The 19,874-nt window shown below is 37.5% G+C and overlaps 1 protein-coding gene across 1 annotated transcript in view; it reads left to right on the top strand.

The window, feature by feature from the left end:
• The window catches only part of LOC126237499 (E3 ubiquitin-protein ligase UBR5), a 370,559-nt gene that overhangs the window by 54,714 nt on the left and 295,971 nt on the right, over positions 1-19,874 (top strand). The window contains exons 7-9 of the mRNA XM_049947657.1: positions 807-1,075; positions 11,115-11,266; positions 13,916-14,185. Coding sequence (XP_049803614.1) covers positions 807-1,075; positions 11,115-11,266; positions 13,916-14,185 — 691 coding nt within the window. The remainder of the gene's footprint in view (positions 1-806; positions 1,076-11,114; positions 11,267-13,915; positions 14,186-19,874) is intronic.

Here is a 19,874-nt window from a genome sequence, read left to right as displayed (position 1 = left end):
ACTCTCCTGTACAGTGCACAAATGTTCTGACAACATGTAATACAAGACTTCTGGAGGAAATAGTAATAGCCAAGTACTTCTCTAATTTGTGATCTAGCAAATATTTATTTGTTGCTCCTTGGGAGCTTATATTGCAAGTACATGCACCCATGTGACGTTTGTCTGTGGTTTTCGCAAGACCAAATTTAATGTACAGTGGAGATAGTTACGCATATTGGGCTCAACAAGAAGAGTGTTCACCGCATTCTTCTGTCCAGGCAGTTCTTTCGTGGCAGCCATTGAGACACACACACACACACTGTTGTTTTCCCTATCTATGCTGTTTAAGTAGCATAAGAAGAAGCAGTGCTCTATTTATTTGAGCTACATGTTAGGTAGATTGGCAGTAGAGATCTGTCTCATTTATGTTTCTTGTGTTGATGAGACTTAATAGCAGATATAAGTTCTGATTTGTTACCTGGATAATGAGTTTGGAACAAAAGGAATCGTTGAGAAGTTCTGTTTTGTCACAAACTGTTCATAATTAGGAAAAAATTAATTTGATTTTTGAATTCAGCTTCTATTGTACAACTAAGGCCACCAGTCAAATTCTTTGTGACAAAACTGTTATTGGGACAAATGACAGCTATTGTTTTGAGCCCTATAATATTTTATTTTGTAAGAAGTCAGGTTAAAGCAGGCACATTCATAGAAATAAGCTTCCTTTACAAGGATTTTTTTGCTAATGGTGTTTGCGAACGACTACTGAAACAAACCAAAATTTTCTTTGTTATTCATTAATTAGTCAAATGCAAATTTTGTTCCAGAACATGAGTGTGCATCACCCGAAGACTTTAGGATTGGGGCTACTATCAGAACGGGTTACTCACATTTCAAGTGCTGTAATTAGATGTTCTGTTGCCACAGAGAGTGGAAAAGTAGCAACGTGGTTAGACGAATTGTTAGTACATGCAGCTGTACGTCTGGAACATCCTGCTCAAAGCTTCTCAGAATTTTCTGTTGACAGAATAATCTCTCTACATACATGTACTTTGTATACAGTGGCAAGGCTTGAGAGCGGAGCACTCTATTGGTGGTTTGTACTTTTTTGTTCAGTAATATTTTCATTAGTTAAAAATCAGTTTTACAATCATCATTTAATATAGCATGTAGCAATCTAGTTTACATTTTATCAGTTACATCTTTTGAAGATAACAAAGGTTTTAAAGGTCACAAACAAAATTGAGGATCATGTTTAATATCTTTACAAATAGCACTATTTCACAAATGTTAATCGTCAATGTGTACTTTCAAGTAATGTTGTTGGTGCCATATTTAGCAAAAATTAGATTAAAACACAAAAAGTTGCCATCAGGCGAACAAAATAATTGTCTTTTTATATGCAGTATGCACTTGAATATGCAATTTGTTTATTTTTATTGTGGTTTCTATGTATAGTATAATCCAGCCTGTCTGATGGAACCAGTGGAAGTTGGCTATTACTCACTTCTTTCACTCCCCCCTCAGTCCATTGCCAGTTTTACTGAATGTATATCAGTTCTGTGTACAGTGTCATGTTAATGTTGTATTTTGCAGTTTGTAGTAATAAGATTTCAATTTAGACTACATAAATGGAGTGTTACCTCTACATATCACTTCAGCTATAGGAACACCAGAAACACGTTTTATATGCTGCTTTCTCTGCAAGACGAGTGTATTTTGGGGGCAGACACCGCTTACATATGCTCTAAGCCCACAGTGTGTTGAGTACAAATTTACATTATGCATATAGTACAGTATCTTCAGAATCTCACAATTATTAACAGTTAGTTAAAATGTAAGCAAATACTTCTTATTGCTGATAAGAATGTTTCACGTGGGTAAAATCTGCCGCACTGGCTGGTGGTGCTCTCTTATTTTATTGATATTTTTACTTGTTAGCTCTCTGGCAAGATAAAACACTTGAATCATTAATATTAATGGGTCAGTGATATTCACATGAGGAAAGAGGGGAAGGAAGGGGGTGGGGTTAAAGTGTAGTTAACGTTTGTCCTTGCACTTTGTTAATTGTAAAACTGTGGGCGGATTTGATCGGAAATTGCAGTCTTCTAAATGGGAATGGCAGTTCAGTAGAGATAAGTGGTGTTCTGGGGACAAATAGCGTGTTTCTGTTGTACTTTCCAGTTATAAGTTTGGTTTCAATGACGTTATTAGACAGCTGTTTGACGGATCATCCTTTTTCCATTACATAGTTTTGGCGAGTTGAGATTTCCAGATAGTATGGTCGGAGATCCAATTTTAAGTCGAAAGCAGTGTAATGGGATTTTAGAAATTCTGTGGGGAAGTCCATACTTTCTTCAACATTTACCATTGTGTCGATTGATTTGCATATTATCTCTTTATTGGGAATTTTCTTTTGAATATTAATGTTGATATTATCAACAATATTATTTATAGTTGCTAAAATTGCCCTTTCAAGTAGCCAGTCTGGATTGGTGTAGTTTGAACAATGTTTGAATAAATTTGGTCGATGGGTTTGTTTTCAGCAGTCTCTATATTGCAGAAATCACTGTTGAATTTAACGCGCTTGGTAGTCTGGTCAGTAGGATATGACCTTCGCGTATTTGTAAAAGTTGTCAAGCAAAATGTGCTGTTTTTTAATCTTTCGATAGTTCAGTTCTCACACTATTGTTAATCGCAGTATTTGTATTTGTGGTCAGAGATGTGATTTTTTTCAAGCATGCATTGATCTTGTCTGCTTGTGTCGACATGGGAATAACTGGAAGTGTTTGTCAAAAATCTCCTGAGAATGTGAGCATAGTTCCTCCCATAACTTCAGTGTTTCCTCACAAGTCTTGTTATGTTCTGTCCATGACTTCGAGTGATTTTTTTGTGTGTCATTGTGCATTTTTCCTAGAAGATAATTTGAGCGTGCTTTAGAAGTTCACTCTGTCCAGTTGTTCTTGAGATTTTCTTCGGTTATTATTCAGCAGTAGTTGTAGGTGGAATGGGCAGTTTGCTGTCTTTCCACAATTGTGGCTGCAGTACCGGATGATGCCAGTGCAAGTGTTGTTTAGCACGAATTTCCACCAGCAATAGATTTATTTGAAACATTTTCCTGGTGCCACCTTGTGCATCCATTTAATAATTCTGCCAGTGTCGTAGTTGATTTGGCCTCTGATAACGTTGTAAATTTTCTTTTGATTGTCATTGAGGAGTGGTTTGTTGTGGGCAATGTATTGAAGTAGTTCGTTGATGTAGCTTTTTTCTGTTGTATTTTTGAAGTTTACCACACTGATAGCATTCTTTTGTGATGCTTACACCCCAAGTTGTACTAAGACCTGGTTGTTTATTGCTAAACTTTCATCGTCTAGGCAAATAAGTGTTTCATATATCTAAAAACAAAGATGATGTGACTTACCAAATGAAAGTGCTGGCAGGTCGACAGACACACAAACAAACACAAACATACACACAGAATTCAAGCTTTCGCAACAAACTGTTGCCTCATCAGGAAAGAGGGAAGGAGAGGGAAAGACGTCGTCTTTCCCTCTCCTCCCCTCTTTCCTGATGAGGCAACAGTGTCTTTCCCTCTCCTTCCCTCTTTCCTGATGAGGCAACAGTTTGTTGCGAAAGCTTGAATTCTGTGTGTATGTTTGTGTTTGTTTGTGTGTCTGTCGACCTGCCAGCACTTTCATTTGGTAAGTCACATCATCTTTGTTTTTAGATATATTTTTCCTACGTGGAATGTTTCCCTCTATTATAACCAAATAAGTGTTTCATTGGAAATGTCATTGTTGAATTTGATGGTCAGCTCGGGATGAGCTTGTCAGATTTGGTACAGTATGTCATCACTCATACTCTCTTTGGAGGAGACCCAGAGCTGTTTTAGATTTGGTGGGTTGCATGTGGTTAGAGTTATGACGAATAAGTCTCTTGTTTGTTTAGCTGACACTTTGAGTGAGGCTTCTTGTAGTGTTAATTCCTGGTGGTTGTTCTTTTCCAGTAATACTAAGCATTGGCACGCTTCTCTGTACGTCTGACGTAGATAACCTTCAACAGTCTGGAGATTTGCGGAACATGTTGTACCCCCTCTGTACGTCTGACGTAGATAACCTTCAACAGTCTGGAGATTTGCGGAACATGTTGTACCCCATATTTCGTGTAGCAACATCTGGAGATAGAAACATTTGGCATTGTGTGGATGTACGGTGTATATTCGGCCTAGTGCGCCAGTTTTCATGATTCCTGTTTGATATTCTACTGGAATTCCTTGTTTTCTTTGTTCAAAAATTTTTGTTGCTGTGTTTCACGTATGGTAGGTAGAAATTTCGACATACAGTAATGGATCCATTTGGCACAGTTGGTAAAAAGTTATTGATGTCATACTCTGAGGTGGTTCGCTTGCAATTTTTCTGCCAGTGTCTTTTTCTTGCAGTCTCATTTGCGAAGTAAACTCCTTTTGTCCATTTTCCAAATGTACTGCTAGATGTTGCGCAGTTGGTTCGCATTCATGTATGGGAAAACCGAAAATCCGCCACACCGCTTAGTTAGTTTTTATCTAGCTTCCCATGTGGTACATGAGGATCTCATCATTTCTGTTTTGTCGTTCACTGTCTTTGGCTGTTTCAAATATTGCCATTTCACTGCATACGTTCACATACTTAGACATATTTGATGGATTTGACTGAATTGCAGTATTCTACACTTGTGTGTGCTTGGAACATTTTGGAAAGTAGTGTGTTGTATGTTACTATCCACTGATTATCTGTTTCCAGTTTGTCACTGCCTCGTATTCGTATTTTGCTGTGAAGCCACCATTTTTGGGTGATTGTCTTCTGTATTTTGAATAACCATCAATTACAGTTTGTGTGTCGTCCAAGTATGTTTTATATATTCTGCTGAATTGAGGTTTAATGACCCGCATTGTCTATGAATCATGTTTTTTGCTACCATGTCATAGAGTTCCATATCATCTTGTGGATTGGGAAACACAGCTTGGATGATTTTTTCGATATCGTGTAGCCATACGAGATTGTGTGAGTGATGCAGTCATCCTGTTTGCCATTTGATTGTGTACATCTAGCATCTAATGGTTCCAAGATTGTGGTATTTTGTGATGACTTCAGTAAAGCTCATTTGTTTTTGTTGGAAAGTGCTGTCTATTATGTTTGTGTCCGTGCATGAGGGCTCGTCCATATCTTAGCTGTTCTTTGATTTCTGTCTGCGACGAGTTGTATGTGAATTTTATGAAGAGGTCAGATCGTTTATATTTTTGGATGTAGGTCATCATGGCATCTTGAGTGTATTCGTGCATGTGCTCCCTATGTATGTTGAGTGTAAGATTACCACTGTTCTAATGTTATCAATGTTTCCGTCATTTATTATTGCGTCTCAAACATGGACGTATTCTTCTGTGCGTAGTTTCTTCTGATTCAGTCTTATCTAAAGCATCCATTCCACTTTTGTTTTTGAATACACATCTATCAGGAATTGTCGGAATAAATGGTGAGTGTTCAGAATGTGATTGATTGAATGTTTCATTGTCTCTGATCATTTAGCGGTAAGCATAGAACTTCTTGGAAGTGATTTTTTTGCTTGTTTCTACACCTTTTCAGGTTGGATTTGTTTCACGTAAAAAAATATCCATCCTCTCTGTGCTGAAATATTAATGGGTATTGGAGGGCACCATATGTACAGTGTGTCTCTGCAATGCGTTGTAGTTCTCCTCTTCTCCATTGTACAGTTATGTCACGACTTGTTTTCATTGTCCCAATTACGATGGCAACTTTGTCTATCTGAGGTGCATTAAAGTGATGTTTCTCCAGGTGTCTTTTGTTACTCAGATTATAAATTTATAGTCATTAGAAATCGTTCTGTCTGATGCTGGTTTGAATATGTGAATCAGTTGATTTTATTCGTCTGGGATCCTCTGTACATTTCCGGACTACCACTCGTCTCACTCCACTGATATTTGTGCATTGTTGATCAGTTTCTGTTTCTTCATTTCTGATTAAATATGCTTGCAGAAATTTATGGTCTTAATTGAATAGTGATAGTAATGATCCCATGTTGTGATAGGTTTGTCCTTCTGATGAATAAAACATAGTATTTTTCACCTCATTTGTGTTGATCAAAGTGATAATGAAGGAAGTCGTTTGGGAAGAGGCATTGTTCACTTTTATATTTTGAGAAAAGTGTTTTGATTCTGGAGTTTTCCCAGTCATGTAATGTAAAAATTCCTTTGGAGGTACTTCCAGTGGTGGTAATCAAATTTTTCCATTCATGCAATAGAATCCTGGTGTTTCTGTACTGAATTTTTTCACGTTGCAAAATTGGCAGATGTTACTACTTTTGTTCCTTACATCTTCTACTTGTTATTCACAAGAGAAAATAACTCTCTCAGTGTGAGCATTACTTTCTGGTATGTTTGTAACATAATCTACCAGCTTACCCAAGTTTTCAAAATTCACATTATTTGATTTCAAAGTTGTTAAAACCTTTATCCATTTCTGGCTAACGCTATTCTCTAAAGAGACAGCATTGTTAGAACTACAAAAATCCTCATATAATTCATTTTCATTTACACAATCCAGCCTGACACATGCATTTCATTGAATATTAATTGTTAGACATAGTTGATAGAGTTTAATCCCACTATCATCAAATTTGTTAACTAAATAAAAATTCAATGAAGTTGTTATCACTCGTAGATTTCAAATTTGAATCAAGAATGATGACTAACAATTTATGAGTACTACTGCCTAAAATATATCTTCCTTCTTCTGTTAACTTCATCAACTGTACAGCTTCATGAGATTCCATAATACTAAGATCAGATTTTTCCAAGTACTTCTCTTTTTGAATGGAAACATTTCCAGTATTCACAAAGAAACTAATATCAGCCTGAACAATTGTATGTACTTCTGTATTTTCGTTGCAAAAATACTTTTTCAAAACTTTAGGACAGTCTGAATCATCTGTGCTTTTAAAGTAGCTTTTTATAGGTTCCCAATTTTTTAAAAGCCTGTCAACAGCAAGTGTGAGAGATAACCATCTAGTATTGATATAACCTTTTAGTATTTACATGCCACAGGATTTCAGTCCATTCAGCATAAAAAAATTCAAAAAATGAGTTTAATGTTTCACTTTGTTTGGCAGAACAGAAAGTTATGTTGTTGTTGTTGTTGTTTTTGTTGTGGTCTTCAGTCCTGAGACTGGTTTGATGCAGCTCTCCATGCTACTCTATCCTGTGCAAGCTGCTGCTTCTCCCAGTACCTACTGCAACCTACATCCTTCTGCCTCAGAACATGTCCTACCAACCGAGCCCTTCTTCTAGTCAAGTTGTGCCACAAATTTCTCTTCTCTCCAATTATATTCAATACTTCCTCATTAGTTATGTGATCTACCCATCTAATCTTCAGCATTCTTCTGTAGCACCATACTTACTATATATTTTCAATACTAACACTTCATCATCATCATCATCAACAATGGGTCATCATCATCATCAACAATGGGTTGTGTCTGCCTTACAGCAGGTATTGACTGCAAACCCCTCCATTCTTCTCTGTCTTCTGCGTTCCTCGTCATTCTTTGGTACCCTCCTTGTGGCCTGCTGACATCCAGCATCTGGAACCTCCTTCTGCCCTTCCCTCTCATTCCCGGAATGAAACCTTCAGTTGCCTCTACTAGAAGGCAATCTCTTCTTAGATTGTGGCCTGTCCAGTTTAGTTTCCTGTTCTTCAACGTCAGCAGCATCCTCCATTCTTCTCCAACTCTCCTCAGTACTTCATACCTGACTTTATCAGTCCAGCTGATCTTCTCCATTCTACGCCATATCCACATTTCACAAGCTTCAATTCTCTTCTCATCCTGTTTTCTCAAAGTCCATGTTTCTGCTCCATACAAGGCCATGCCTCATATTAAGCACTTAACCGGTTGCTTCCTTAATTCCTTGTTTAAACAACTAGTTAAGAGTCTTCTCTGCTTTTGAAATGCCTCTTTCGCCAGAGCCATTCTCACTTCGATATCTTGTTGGCAATCCATGTCTTCTTTAATCCAACTTCCCAGATACTTGAATGCTCTTACCTGTTCTATGATTTCTGACCCCGATCTTAATTTTCACTTTTGTTTTCTTTAGGCCTATTACAATGCTTGTGGTTTCTTTTTATTAATTTTCATACCATATGCTGCACAGGCTTCATTTAGCATTGAATCAGCATCACTTGATTATCTGCGAGGATCGCCATGTTATCCGCAGATCTGATACGTCAACTTCTACATATTGTAAACAGTCTCATGCATTTTTCATGGCATTATGAAGCACATCGTTAAAACAACTGACGTTGTGGATCTTTTCATTCTCATTATTTAATAGTTTCACGATTGAAGGGTGCTTGCCATAATTTATGTTGCCACTATCAGCACAGTATGATGATTTATTACCGACATTCAAGTTATTATTTGACTTCAATGAATTTTTTTAACAACCTATTGCAGTTTCATCTGCCTGTTCTAAGAAATACAACAGTTTGTTTTCAGTTCCACTAAAGAAGTCAGAATGTTGTATTACAACTAGAAACATTTCCCTGTTTAGGTGATTGGAGGCATCTGTTGCTAAAGAAAAGAACAAGCTACATTTTATGGTGTCATTTAAAACTTCCAAGAAATTGTTCACATGACATGGGGCCAATATGTTCATTATGATCATTTCAATTTTAGTTCACCCACAAGATAGAGGGTGATGCAGAATAATGGGAATGTTTGAAATGAGCAGTGGCAGCCATGGACAGGTGCCAGCACTGCGGGTTCATACATTTAGTGAGTAAACAGTCCGCCATTTCAGTAATCGTGGATCAGTGGAGTGGACAACTGCATGTGTTAGCCATAAAAATGTTTTATAAAAACAAAGATTGGTAGCGGCGCAGAGGAAGTTTCGACGTTTTTATAATTTAGGACATCATGATGCTGTTCTGTCGAAACGCGATAAAATGTTGGATTCATAATTTGAAGAGACTGGATCTGCCCTCAAGAAGAAACCAACAGGAATGTGTTCTCTAGTGAACATTGATGTTGTATGTGAGTCTGTCTTACAGAGCCCACAGCGTTCAAATTGTAAGCAAGCAGCTGTGGTTGGAATGTCCCAGGAGAGTGTTTGAAGAATTGTTTATCTCGATTTAAAATTTCATCTATACAAACTACAGATGGTGCAACAAAAAATAAACAATGACGATGAATTTCCAAACAGGTTGTGGATGTCAGATTCGGCACGTTCCCCTCTCACAGGTTATGTGAATAAACAGAACTACCATTGCTGGGCAAACACATATCGTAATGATGTTCATGAGTGCCCTTTACATGCTAGTAAAGTGACAGTATGGTGTGGTGTTTCATCACATGGGATTATCGAACCCTATTTTTTCGCAAATGAACTGATTGTTGTGTAGAGATGTTATGAGCTTTCATTACACGTGCATTGAACAGCTTTCCAAACATTCAGGCAGCCTGGTTTCAACAGGACGAATCAACATCGCACACTGCACGGCAATCAATGGCAGATGTGCGAGAATTGTTCGGCAAGCGTGTGATCTCATGATTCAGTAACATTCCCTGGCTCCCTAGATCAATAGATTTATCCATTTGTCATTTTTGCTTGTGGGGTTACCTCAAGAGCAAAGTCTACACAACTTGATCAAGAACCCTGGATGAGTTAAAACAGAGAATTCGGGATGCAATTCACAGTATCCCAGCTGAGATGCTGCAGAGGTCATTGGAGGAATCTCAACAGCAGATTTCACGAATGTGTTCATACAGATGTAATTTTTTTAAAAAAATGATAAATGCCATCAATGTTTAGTAAATGGCAAAGTTGCAAGGTTTCAATTACTATGAAGGCAATTTGTTTCCTTCATCACTTCCAGTTTTATTGGATTGTAAAAATGTTCCCATTTTTCCGTGTCACTCTGTATTTTCTTTGACACATTAGATTCACTGAACATGTTTTTTGAAAGTTTTATTGCACAGTCCTGGCTTTTACAGCTTAGATTGTGTTTTACTGTGTGGTAGACTAATGAAAGTTCACGAGCAATGGTTTTCACATCATCATTTGTTAGATCTTTGTCCAAGTTTAGGAGAATTGAAGAAAGTAGTTATCTTGGATGGAGTAGTGAGATCATTTGCTTTGCATTCATGATCTGCAAGCAAATACAAGAAGTTAACTCAGAAAATTACCAATTAGAACATGTTCAACAGTAAGATATATTTTTTTATAATACATAGTAATACTTATTACCTGAAATATTGATGTGCTGTACACAGTCATGCTTGCTGCCATGTGCGATGCTAAACTGACATTTGCATATTGAACTGTTTACTTTATAAGCATTTGACCGTGGTCCAGTCCAGGAATATAAAGTTTCTAACTTTATAAGATATGTACACATATACTTCATGTTTTCTTTTTTGGTTGCTGCCCATCATAAAATCTTGGAACAATGATTCACAGTAAGCACTGGCACTGAAACAGTCATGTCTAATCACCCAAGTGTCGCTTGACCATTTTCTAAAATAATAGACGTAATGTCGATATACAATCAGTTTTGTCTGCTGTGCAATGTTTCAATGACTTCTACCATGCATTCAGAATTTAAATACTTAGAAAATATTTGTACATGTGTAAAAATAGCTAAAAACAGGTGAAAACTGCCCAATGAGCAGAAGATCATGAAAAAAAATGTGTTCAATATGGGAGAGTTCGTCGCTGTACACATTTCACATAAAAATGGGAACCTTCTTCATGAATGGGCGTAGAGGGCTACCGCATCATGTAACCCTTGATCGTACTGGGACGCTTTTCTGAGTTTTAGGGCCACATGCACTATACACTTACTTTTATAATATATATTGAATTGATTGGAATTTGAGCTAAATTCTCAGTGATACATTTTTGTCAGCATCCCCCGTCTCTTTTTTGCCATCCCCTGTCTCCTCTCCCTCTCCCTCCCCCCCCTCCCTCCCACCTCCAATTCATGGAGAAATGCTTAAGAGGTATATTAGATAAAAAATTTTGCTATTGAGACTATCAGTGTCTGACTTTTGCTCTTTTTTTTTTTTTTTTTTTTTTTTTTTCCTAGGGGTGTTCTTCCATTTGGACAACGAAAACGCTTGTGGGAGAAACACAGAGCAAAAACTCGGAAGCGTAGACCATCCACAGCATCGGCAGAAATAGTGTGTGGGAGCCAAGTTTGCATGAAGAATAGCCCAATGTATCAGCCAGGAGCTATAGGTTTGTTTTTATTTTGGACCTTTTATTATTCTGAATGTAATGTACTGTACCGTTGTTTTGACTGTAAACTGCTAATACTTTGGCAATTGAACACAAATGGATTTCAGATAATATGCTGAGTAGACAGATAGTGTCAGAATTGGACTCTGTCTCATCTAATAATAAGGTAGAAAATATTTTACATGCAGAACTGAAGCTTGAATAAATTAATGAACTACAATAGTAGAATAAGGAAGGGAAGATATAGGCATAATGTCCTCTCCAACAGTGAGTTGTCAGAGATGGATCAGAGTTCAGACAGAAAGTGATGGCGGAGGAAATTGTCTATGTCCTCGTCAGAGGATCCACCCTGGTAATGTCTTATAAGGGGTTAGATACAGTAATCAAGCAGTAAAGTTAGGCTAGATTTTAATTTTTGTTCCTAAAAAAATATGAATTTTAATTTCATGCAATGTATTGTGTGAAGTATGCATACAGGCAACAAGAAAACCAGGCACTTGGATAAGGAACTACTTCACTAATGCCATAATTAAGTTACAATTCAGTGTTGCAAAAATGTTGATTTTCACAGTTTCCTTGATAACTCAATTTGTAATAAACATTTTGCATTTATTTTTATCGGGTTTTATAGCTTTAACCCATTGGTAAAACATTCATTAGGATCATCAGTTCACTCCTTGTGTAATGTTTTACAATAAATTTGAGTTCCTTATTGGATATATTTTAAGCCAAAGAGGTTTCAAAAAGAAAGAAAAAAATCGCTTCAAAATTTTATTCCATTTTGAAGTCCCATTTCTCAAATGAAACGCCTCCAATTTTTAGTGTAACCATCATTTGAAAGAGTTTGTTTCATGGGGACATTCTATGAATAGTCTGTAATTGAAAAAAAGATAAATACCTGCTGCAATGTTTTCAGAAGTTCAATATTTAGTTCATAGTGGATTGCAGATTCAGTGGTAATCAGAGTACAGATTGTCAGGACGCTGAGGTTTCACACCATTTTAATTGGATGGATAGAAAGATACGTAGATACTCATTTTGTTCCATAGATGTGTTAATTTTCCTTATGCAGTTCCTAATTGAATATTTGAGAAAGTGAAGTAAATAAAAGATCTTAAACATATTTTTTGTGTAGATTTATTATTTCTAGTATTGAATCCATTAACTGAGCTTCTGATATGAAAAATAGATTATTTGTGACAAGTTTCATTCAGAGCCTGTGACTTGCTCCAGTTGGACATGAAGCACAGGAAGTTTAAATACATGGATTGAACTGACTTCTTTCTGTTATTTTCAGAAGTTTTTGATTCATGGGCATACATATACAATATCTTGAAATCATCGCCAGAGGTGTCAAAAATATATGTGTCAGAAGAAATCCTAAGCCTGACTGGGAATTAAACCCCAGACATTTAATCTCTTGAGTCAAGTGGAATGTAAAGTGTACCAGAACACCCAGTGTGAAACTCCGTTCACTTTTTTCTTTAAAACAAATGAGCCGTGCTACTGTTTTTTCCTATGGCAGTACCAAAGTTATGTGATCGGTTGACACTAGTCGGTAGCAGCACATGCGCTGACTAGCTCTACTTACTTCATTTCTCCTAGCCGGCTGCTGACTTCCTAATTGCCTCCTACAATAGTGTTGGAGGTAACTGGAAGGAGTGTGCTAGTGAGATAATCCCACCTAACCACCAATAAACCACATACACTATCTGGGTCCAAGCAAATTGTAACAATAGTCCAGCCTCACAAAACTTAGGTTGTGTGACATTGACAGAGTTAAAGAAAGATCACCACTACGTGACACACAGCTATCTCCTTCAGAAAACAAGCCACTGTGGTGAGCCAGTGAGCCATTCTGTGTAACACACAAATGCTGCCCTCCCTTTAAAATGACATACTGGTGGATATAGAGAAACTGTGAAAATCCTGAGTCCAGTTTGCTCATGTTTCTGAATTGGCTGAGAACATTGTGTAAGAGATAACTGTTGTTTGTTAGGGACATATTATTCTTGTTTTATTTTTGCCTTAAGTCAAGCCCTAATATTTCATGTCGTATGTGTGTGTGCATGTACATCTGTGACATGTGGCTTTAGATCACTTTAGGTAAAATTTGATACTTGATTTTTTTTTTATGCAAAGATTCTAAAGACCAATGTGTTGAACTTCAAGAATATTCAGTTGATCAGTCCCTTGTGATTGATTGTGATTGATATGAACAGTTCTGCTCTATTCTGAGATGTGCAGTGACTGAAGATGATGTGAAGGTGTTTCCTGGTCTTGTTACGTAATTGCAATTTAGATTTGATCAATTCGGGAAAGTTGCGAGAGCTTGTCATTGAACATCATTTTGTACATCGTGAATTCCAATATATGGCTTCTAGGCAATTGGTCATATTTGTGAGATAATTAAAAGTGTGTGTGTGTGTGTGTGTGTGTGTGTGTGTGTGTGTGTGTGTGTGTGTGTGTGTGTACAGGGAAAAAATCTAATCAATAACAAAATTTACTGTATTTAAGGTTCTCCCCCATCCCATTCTAATGTGCTCCACATTTGTTTGTATATGCATGTGAGCTTGAAGAGTGTGTGTGTTTGTTTTCAGTCAGATGTAGCATGACCAGAACTCAGGAACATAAGTTTTTCTTTAACAGGTTTCACTATATCGGGTGGGGTTCCAAAAGTGGGCCAGCTGCTGAATGCTGCATGGAATTTGACTGATGTATGCCGTTTCAAGCTGCTAAATATAACTGCACCTGATCAGCAACGTCGCGATGCACAGAGCTCGTCTGGAACATTGCCAGCTCCTAGTTCCAGTAAAAGCAACAGCCACAAGGAAACAGCTGATAGGTTGGATATGCCACCACCTCCCTCACCAGCTTCCAGCACGTGCAGTGATACAGGCAGCATTACCACCAGTCACAGTGAGTACTTTTACATAACTCTCTGAATTATAAAGTTATTGTTCACCTTTTAACTGTACACAGTGAATGAACAAAATGAACTCATTGCTATGTATCTTAAGCTTCAGGGTTGACGTATTATACAGGAAAATGTATTGCTACTGACAAGAGATACTTGAGTTCCTAAACGTCTATAGAGTGAGGGATACATACAATTAGCTTGTATTGGGATTTATGTCAAAGCCATTGCTTATTTAAGCAGCAAAATATAAAATATTAACCTAATCCTTTTGACTAACTGTTGACATCTCTCTGTCCTCAGGGAACCATACTACACCTCCCAGAGTTATAGGGGATTGTTAAGTGTGTTTGGTGGTATATTTCTTGATAGTTGTGATTTATCACTGAACTTCACAAAAATAATTTTTCCATGTTCTCTCTTGTGCTGCTGCTGTTGTTGATACATAGAGTTATATGTAAATTAGCGCCACAGCTGCTGGTAAGAAGATAATTTTTGCTAACACAGAATGTTTCCGTTGAACATTTTCAGGTGACTTGTATTGGACACACACATGTAGCTATCACTAGTGAAAATTAAAACAGTTTTCTGTTGGTAATTGAGATCATGATATACATACATCATATTGCAGTTGACAGACTTTTAGCATGTTATTTATTACAGCGTAGCCATGTGTTTTTCAGATAAATTCTGCCTGAAACTATTGAGATTTTTTTATTTTTGCAAGTATTGGGAGTGGAGATGGATGATGTGAAAATTATAACAAGAGCACTAAACGAAGTATCAGAGAAGCAGAATGTGTCTACACTCTTGCATCCTCAGATCTCATAAGTAATGGTGCATTTTCCCATATAGACATGTATATGTTGTGATGAAGATGAATTCTGCTCCATACTAAAATGCTGTGGCTCTGTGCTCAATTCCAAAAATTTCTTACCCGGGTGTGAAATCTGTTGTTGTATCCATAACAATCTTGGTACAAGTTTGTTACCCTTGACAATGTGTTTTCCAAGATCTCCAGCACTGGTGGTACTGTCAATGATCCTGACACTATAGCTGAACCCCCTGGCAGTGTATCGGTATTAAGTAACTACCTATTGGCATTCTTAATCTAGTGTCACACAGCGTAGTCTGCCGACCATAACCTTCACTTCGCATCCTATGGAAACATACAGTGCCCCCTTCAGCGAATGCGAAGGCCAGAGTGCAATAGCACAGTCCGATGACATGTCTATGGGGCCTGACCAAATCCATAATTGGATGTTGAAACATCTTTGCAGTGGAAACTTCACTTGTATTGTCTTCATCTTGGCAAGAAGAGGAATTCAAATAATAGTGGCTTCAGTATACTGACAGTGATGCCTTCTTGCCAAATAAAGACCCAGATATTGTAAACATTTGGAGGACAGTCTTAGTGACCAAAGTGTAATTAACCCTACTTGAAAAGATCATTTACTGTCTGATGTGGTGTCTTGAATTACGAGATCTCTCTTCTTGGCTGCAGTGAAATTTCCTCATGTTACGAACTATGACCGACCACGTGTTGTGCTTGCAAACTGCTATTAGAGAAACTTTTCTACTTGGACACCATTTAATTCTTGTATTTTTCAAGTTAGAAAAAGTGTATGGCACTACCCAGCATAATAGTGTTCCGTTCTTCATGAATGGGAATTCTAAGACTGCTTGCCAATTTTCATCCAAAAACTCTGTCGCTTTGTGTTTTCTGGGCTGGATAGGGGCCACTTACAGCAATCTCTGTGTTCAACTGAATTTTAGCATGCAGTCATTGTTTCTGCAAGCGACTATATTTGCTATTGCCATCATCACTGTTGTATGTAATGAGTTCTGATTTGCCCACAAGAATCCTTTATGCATGCCTACTGTTGAGCACAATTTCAAGAAGCCATGAGCAGCATACAAAACTTGGACTTTTAAGTGCGGATATGATTTGTTCCCTCCAAAACCCTTTTAATGACCTGCAGACGCATCATTTCACCCGTCAGACTGACATCTACTCAAGAGATGATCTGTTAGGTGTTCATCAGAGTTCATCAGTTAATGTGTGTTGTGCTTTCCCATATGCAGAATTTTCAATTTTCCATCCATCGAAGGACAGTTTTAAAATTTTATGGTTAATAGTGATGTTAATAAATTCCTCTTTTTCAATAAATACTTTTCTCGCTATTTCAAGTGCGCATTATATGTCTTTTCCACATAGTGGTTCATGAGTTATTTTACTGCCTAATAACAGACCTTATTTACAAGCTTTAATGTTTCATTTCCTAATCCTTTTCCCTCAAGCATCACTTGATTTAATTCGACTAAATTCCATTATCCATGTTTTACTTTAGTTGATATTCATCTTAGAGCCTCAATTCAAGACTTTATCCATTTCAGCTACATTCCATTATTCTTGTTTTACTTTTGTTGATATTCATGTTATAGACTCAATTCAAGACTTTATCCATGCTATTCAACTATTCCTCCAAGTTCCTTGCTGTTCAGGTAGAATTAACAGTGCCATCTACAAACCTCATAGTTTTTATTTCTTCTCCTTAAACTTTAATTCTCTTTCCAAATGTACCCTTGATTTCTTTTATTCTCGCTCAGTGCACAGACTGAATAACATCGGGTATAGGCTACAACACTGTCTCACCCCTTCCCTCTCATGTCCTTCACTCTCATCACAGCAAATGTAAATAACCCTTTGCACACAGTATTTTTTCCCCTATTATCTTCAGGATTTCAAACGTTTTATTCCAGTCAACTTATTTGTAAACTTATGTAAGTCTTCAAATTTTATATAGGTTTGGCTTTATTTGTGTCTGTTTTGTAAGATAAGTCATGTGGTCACTGCTAACTCACATGGTCTCATATTTCTCTGGACCGAAACTGTTCTTCCCTGATCTTCTATCAATGTTTTCATTTTTCTGTAAATAATTTATCAGTATTTTGCAGCCCTGACTTATCAAACTGATGGTTCTATAATATTCACATTTTTCAATTATTCTGATGGAGTGTCGTCTACTCCAGATTCTATGTTTCTATTAAAGGATGCGAATGTTCTGACAAATTCTCGTCTCCAGTCTCATTTTATCTTCTCTTTCCTTACTATTGCCTTCAAGTTCATTTTCTTTGTGTAGAATTTCACAGAGATGCTGAAGAAACTGAACAGGCAGATTCTTGAAGATACAAGTGAACTATCCTGACAAAGCCTACCTACAAAGTTCCAAGAACCAGCTTTGAATGATGTCTCAAGGAATATACAACAACCCACTGTTTATCGCTCAAATAGGAATTGTGAGGACAAGATTAATTACGTCACACACACAGACATTTAAACAATAAGCCTTCCCCGCACTCAATATGTGAATAGAATGAGAAGAAACCCTAATAACTGATACAATGGAGTGTACCCTCTGTCATGCACTTCACAGCGGTTTGCAGAATATAGATGTAGATGTCTGCTGGGTCTTGTCTTTTAGCCTATTTGGTCATCTGCTGCCTTCACTAGTTCATCTCTCAAAGCTACCCATTTGTCTTTTGTTGTATTCTTTTTCCCTCTTTCATTCGATAGTTTCCAAATGCTGCCTTTGAAAGTACATACAACTTCTGGGTGTTCCAGTTTATACAGTCCGCATCTCTGTGATTTCTTACTTTTCTGCAATTTCTTCCGTTTCAATCTGCAGGTCATAACCAATAAATTATGGTCCCCCAGATTCCGCACCTGCCTTTGGAATTGTTTTGCAGATTGAAATTTGGTTTCTGAATCTCTGTTTTACCGTACATAATCTCACTTCTGGTGTCTCCAGGCCCCAATCGCATGTTAATTTTTTCACGTTCCTGAATAAAGTGTTAGCAATGATTAAATTGTGTTGTGTGTCAAATTCTACCAAGTAGTCTCCCTTTTTATTCCCTTTCCCCTGTTTGTTTTCTAATACTGAATTCCAGGCCACCACCAATATTAATTTTTTTTCTGTCATTTTGATCTGAAATATTTCTTTTGTCCACCATACAAGCTTTCATTATCACCTTCATTTGCAGAGTGGTCATATATACATGCACTTTGTGCCGTGTTGTGCGTTTCAAAATTTAATCAGCATTCTGTTCTAACAATGTTGTTATTAAAATTGGACAAAAGAAGTGAGTTGCCAGTGTTTTAATGGTATCATTCCCACTACCTGCATATTAGACCACTACATTGTATGATTAACTCAGCTGCTGAATAGTCAGCCTGTAGATTACCAAATGGTGAACTGCTTGATGATATCTGTTGTTTAGTGAAGAGTTACTTGAAGTAAGATTTCAAGAATTCTGAGACCTTTGCAACAAGGAAACAAAGAAGATATTTCAATAAATTTTCACAAGATGTCTGTCATCATGAAGGTTTTCATAGTGCCCAGAAATCGGTATTCCAAGCCTACTATTTCAACCTTATACATATGACAAGCTGTATTACCACTGACAAATATTTCCGTAGTGAGTGAATCTTGTACTCACAAGTGTGCTGCTCAGTTAAAGGTATGTGCCTGGCACTCTCACTCAAACCTTTTTGTGGGTCATCTATCAGAATTCTCCCTGTGGGCACCAATTTGTAACTCTCTTATTAGATAAAGATTTTTTTTGATCATATTTTCGTGATAAGGATTGTGGCAAAACACCGCTTTCTAATTTTTCTTCAACCTGTTTCATGTGGACCCTTTCCACTTCAGCGTAATATGTCTCGTCCCCTGTGATGGCTCCACGAAACCTGTTTCAGTATGGAAGCCCACGGACCTCAACAGTACAGGGTGTCCCACTCAAAGCTCGCTGATTTTAAGGACCCAGGGGATAGAAACCACAGCATATACAACAATGAAAAATGCACCACATTGCAGAGCATCTCAAAGAATTTATATTCCCATGTCAGAAGTACCAAGTATCGTCACCTGAGCGCAGAGTGGAGTGAAAATGGCGACTCCATAGCAGCGCACGCAAGCAGTAGTGTGGTTTGCAGAAACAAAATCGCCGATTACTAAATTATCGTCGTGCGTATGAATGTGATCCACCTGATAGGAAAACAATTAAGGAATCGTATAGTAAGTTTCTGGCAACAGGAAGTGTTCTGAGACATTCTGGCGGTGCACGTTACAGAGTTTTAGAAGAGACATTTGGGGACATAAGACAAACATTTCTCAGAAGTCAGTTCGTTGAGCATCTAGGCAATGTGATGTACCTTGATCAACATTGCATCGTGTAGTTCACCAGCGTCTTTGTATGTGTGCTTACAGAGTGAAAATTCTGCAACAGCTGACGCTGAATGACAAACCATGCTGACAACTGTTTGCTGTGGATATGCTGCAGCGTATTTATATGGATACCAGCTTTCTGGAAAGATGTTTATTCTCAGATGAGGAAACCTTTCGTCTATCAGGAAGGGTTAACAAGCATAATGTTCAGATTCTGGGTTTGCAAAATCTGCACATTGTCATTGAACATGTTTGTGATAGCCATTTTCACTTCATGCGACCATGCTGCACTCTGGCGACAATACATGGCACTTCTGACGTGGGAATATAAATTCTTTCAGATGCTCTACAATGTGGTGCATTTTTCATTGTCATATCTACTGTGGGTTTTTCCCCCTGGGTCTTTGCAATCAGGGAGTTTTGAGTTGGACACCCTGTACTTCGCTGTCTGCACCTTGCCTCT

Source organism: Schistocerca nitens, chromosome 2 (assembly GCF_023898315.1).
Source record: "Schistocerca nitens isolate TAMUIC-IGC-003100 chromosome 2, iqSchNite1.1, whole genome shotgun sequence".
Classification (NCBI taxonomy): domain Eukaryota; kingdom Metazoa; phylum Arthropoda; class Insecta; order Orthoptera; family Acrididae; genus Schistocerca; species Schistocerca nitens.
The sequence above is the reverse complement of the archived record's forward strand: the minus strand, read 5'-3'. Positions and strand labels throughout refer to the sequence as shown.